This window comes from Dermacentor andersoni, chromosome 1, assembly GCF_023375885.2.
Source record: "Dermacentor andersoni chromosome 1, qqDerAnde1_hic_scaffold, whole genome shotgun sequence".
NCBI classification, from domain to species: Eukaryota; Metazoa; Arthropoda; class Arachnida; order Ixodida; family Ixodidae; genus Dermacentor; species Dermacentor andersoni.
The window spans coordinates 166,567,577-166,571,493 of record NC_092814.1 but is presented as its reverse complement, the minus strand read 5'-3'; the positions used below and the strand labels follow the sequence as shown (position 1 = coordinate 166,571,493).

General features: G+C 46.0%; 1 protein-coding gene across 1 annotated transcript; it reads right to left on the bottom strand.

Moving 5' to 3' along the window:
* Nucleotides 1-1,264: 1,264 nt before the first annotated feature.
* On the bottom strand, nt 1,265-3,646 carry LOC126547157 (uncharacterized). Its single transcript, XM_050195035.2, has 2 exons — nt 3,618-3,646; nt 1,265-1,905 (listed from the first exon to the last, which is right to left on the bottom strand). The coding sequence occupies exons 1-2, from the start codon at nt 3,627-3,629 to the stop codon at nt 1,498-1,500; spliced, it is 420 nt and encodes a 139-aa protein (XP_050050992.1). The 5' UTR covers nt 3,630-3,646; the 3' UTR covers nt 1,265-1,497.
* Between the last annotated feature and the right edge of the window lie 271 nt (nt 3,647-3,917).

Here is a 3,917-nt window from a genome sequence, read left to right as displayed (position 1 = left end):
CAGGAGTTGCTCCTGTTCTTTGTCTGCTCCTATTCTCCACAAGGCACACAAGGTCCTTGTGTTGCTCCTCGTCTTTGTCCCTGTTTGCTTGCGCACAAAAAGTTTTCAAATAATGAATCTGTTCCAACGAGGCCGACTCGCAGTTATGCTATACGATTATATTTACTTGTTATCATTCGCCCCACCGAGTGGCTGATCCTAGCGATAATTTCAGGCCGGCTTCGTGTATCCAATTATTGATACCGGGTAAAACGAACAAAAATTGAGCATTGTTTCAAAATACACAATGAGGCGTCACAATTTATAACATAGCATATTGTTAAAGCTTTTAAACACAAAAGTAATTTTTTGTTATTTTTATTTTCCTTTATTCTTACTGGGGGGGGGGGGGGGGTGGGAGTCTCCTAGTAAGTTATTGCACCGCCGTAATAAATACAACCAGTTGTTAGCGCTTGACCTGATCACATTCTTGTCCCTGTCCCTTTGGGCTGTTTTTGTGTAGACAGAGAAAGCATTAGTTTGTACGTATTCATGTTTCTGTACCAGCATTTATGGTCTTACTTACGCAGAACTTATTAGCGTCTGCGTAAAAAAAGTATTAAACGAGGGGGAGAAGTTGCCTGAGGGACCGTCAGTTCTTTCGACTATATACTGAGCACACTTATCCGAAAGTTAACGATGCATTGTCCGGAAGGTGTATCAGGAGGCAAAATACCGCGAATGTCACAACTTTTGTTATAGTACCACGTTTATAGTTACTCCTCCATAGTTAATTTGAATTAATTACATCCCATTCGGGTTTAGGCTTTTCTGCCCTAATGTTTGATTTATTCAGTGCCTTGATCTCATATTTAGTGTTCTGAATACGCTACATTAAACTGCCCTTCTACATAAAGTTGACATGTTGGTGGTGCAAATATTCTGGCCTCAATCAAGCCTAAGGCAGAGTTACTTGTCCTTTATCGTCTTTCAGACACTGTGAGCAACGCCTTATACCCGATGAAAGAACCTTATTTTGTTTTTATTTGGTTTCGGGGAGTATGAAGAGAAAAAGTAATTCCTCCGTTCAAACTACGAACTCGCAAACGCCTTTACCATGAAACAATGCTTCTTTTTCACAGCGTAATCTCCTCACTTGCGTATTATTAGTGTGATGCTTCCTTATTCGAAGTGAGCTCCCTAATTGGCTTAAGATGTATAATGTATTGTTTATGAAGAATTACAAGCCGATTATTCGGACGTTCAGTTATGACAAACCAAAGAATTATCCAACAGCCAGTCGTTTATTTTCAAGTTCTTTGGCATTTTCGCATTTTTGACAGGCCCACAAGCCCTGTTTTGTGCTTAGTCTTCCTCGGATCATTATGCACAGGACGCCAATCGACGCCGTCACTGTCTTGATGTGGTCGCTTTTGAAGGCTGTTGCTGAGTTCGTTATTAAGCGGTCACAAGATGGAAATGTGTTATTGCACGGGGTCAACAGGAAGGGTGCCGCCCTTACGACCAGGGCCATCCGCCTCCGTGGCCACCGCCTCCACCACCGTATCCGCCACCACCTCCACCGTATCCGCCACCGCCGCCGCCGAAGCCGCCACCGCCTCCGAAGCCTCCGCCGCCGCTCGAGATTGTCGTGTACGTCACCACTGGCTTCAGGGCATGTGACACGGTGGCCACCGGCTTCGCCACGTAACTGACCACAGGCTTGGCGACGTACTTTACGCTCACAACGGGCGTCTTGACGTACGAGACGGAAGCTACGCCGATGTCATCTCCGCCGCCGCCGCCGCCACCACCGAATCCGCCTCCGCCGCCGAAACCGCCACCACCGCCTCCGCCGTAATCATCGCCCCCGTCATCCAGAAGACCCGCAGAGGCGATCGTCGCTACGGCGAAGAGGACGAGGACCTGGAATGAAGAGAGCAGACCATTATACCGCGTGTGGCGCCCGCGAGTCACGCTATGTGACCAAGTCGAATTAAATACCTGTGCCAGAAAGCATATACACCGCTCTTTCCTGAATGAACTGCAGGAAGCAATGGAAATGCTACAGGTAGCACTGTAATAACTCCATAGCCTTCTTGGTAGTGTTTTGCTTTTTGTGGTTTGCATAAAGTTATTATCAAGCAGTTTTTTATGTTGCTGTATACCTTGCCCACAATGTCGGAGTATGAGTTTCATGCCCAGCTACCTCATGAAGCGAGTGCAGACTATGGTTTGCACAAACTTTTATCCGCATTACTGGAATCACGGTGACTGGAAAGAGTTCTTATATTTTTAGCACTCGACAGAATACGACTTCAAGCAAGAAAGTTTCTAACCACGAAGCACTATGTGTTGATCTCACATAAGCCATTCGAGCTAAGTCGCTTCCACCAGGTCCTATACGGCACCCACGTTGCCAGAACTGGCATGCTCTGTTGCTTTGGAACGCTTCCTCCTTTACAAAACTTCCTATGCGCGTTACTTTCATGTAGCGCTTTTAGTGTAGCAAAGCAGACCCTGTTCTATTTAGGCTGTCCCTTTTTACTTTCTTATGTGAGCTACTGCTCTAAATAGAGATTTCTCGCTGCCGTAGTCTTGCACGTTTAGTGCCTATCTCTCGATTTTACTCCATGCTTTGCGCAGCCAATGCATAGGATCCCCAAGAAATACTTTCTGTTGTTGCGGGCTTCATAAACATTTCCGTGCATATTGAAGAATCTCGAAAGTATTTTTTAAAAGTGGTTTATCAAATAGATTTAAGAAGTATCAGGTCAGTTATAATGAGTGTATTACTCCTTACAGTAAATGCAATTTAGGATAGAAAAGTGATGTAGTTGGCGTTTCTTGTACAATATCTAGCCACTGAAAAATGACATGCAAGGCATTAGCGTTATTACACGTGCTACGAGATAACCAACACGTATCCCACGTAACTCGTCGATCCCACTTTAATCACTTCGAAGCAGATAATGCGCGACATTTTCTGTTTCCTGCACTTTGTATGACATCATCCGATTTCGTAATAGTCCTGGAGCGACCACAGCAATGACGATTGCTAGGAAAATCGACCTGCCAAACCTACTACACTTAACGTAGCTGCTTAGGCAAGCGTCGCCGGCAAAGCGTAACACGTTGCAGAGGTCGTTATTATAACCAACAAGCAATGGCGAGAGGCGAACAGAAATGACAGCTTACGGCAACGAGGTCACGGAACGCAAGCCGTCACTTAAGCAGCCAGAAATGCGCCGGCGAAAGTTCTGAGCTATATAAATGAGGTTCACCAATACATGATAATGAATGCACTATATTGCACTATATTTGAAGGTGCTACATCTGGCAACTATATGTATGAAGTGCGCAAGATGTAAACACTGAAGGACACTTCATCCTTCACGTGCCTTCTCGTTCTGCCATTTTCTTAAACATGACCAGATATCTAATGTGCTCGGTAACTCTGAATACAAAGGTATGCCAGCTGTCCACAGCATTGCTGTCAACCACTATGCTGAAATCTGCACTAAATATTGAAAGGGACCTCGTGCGTTCATGCAGTGCTTGTACATATCCAGCTGTCAGGCGCTTCACATCCGTCACGCAAACCCGTCCCTAACACGTGGGCTTCGCTGTCTACTCACCGATGCTCGCATGGCTTCAGAAGCAGACCAGTGCTGACTTGCGACCGGATTCAGTGCCTTTTATACAGAAGACGCGACTGCTTGGAGGAAGTGGGGGCGTGAAGGAGAAAGGGGGGTCGCGTGAGCAAACAAAACATAACGCAGGCAGAGGCTTGTGGCTCGTCTACGGTCATTATGAGTCTCACGCGCTGCGTGGAAGCCCCGTTAAACCACTTCCTGCATGAGAACGATTCAACGGGCTAGTGACCGACAAGTCACAACCTCAATCGGATGCCAGAGATTTTCAATAACAAAGACGCT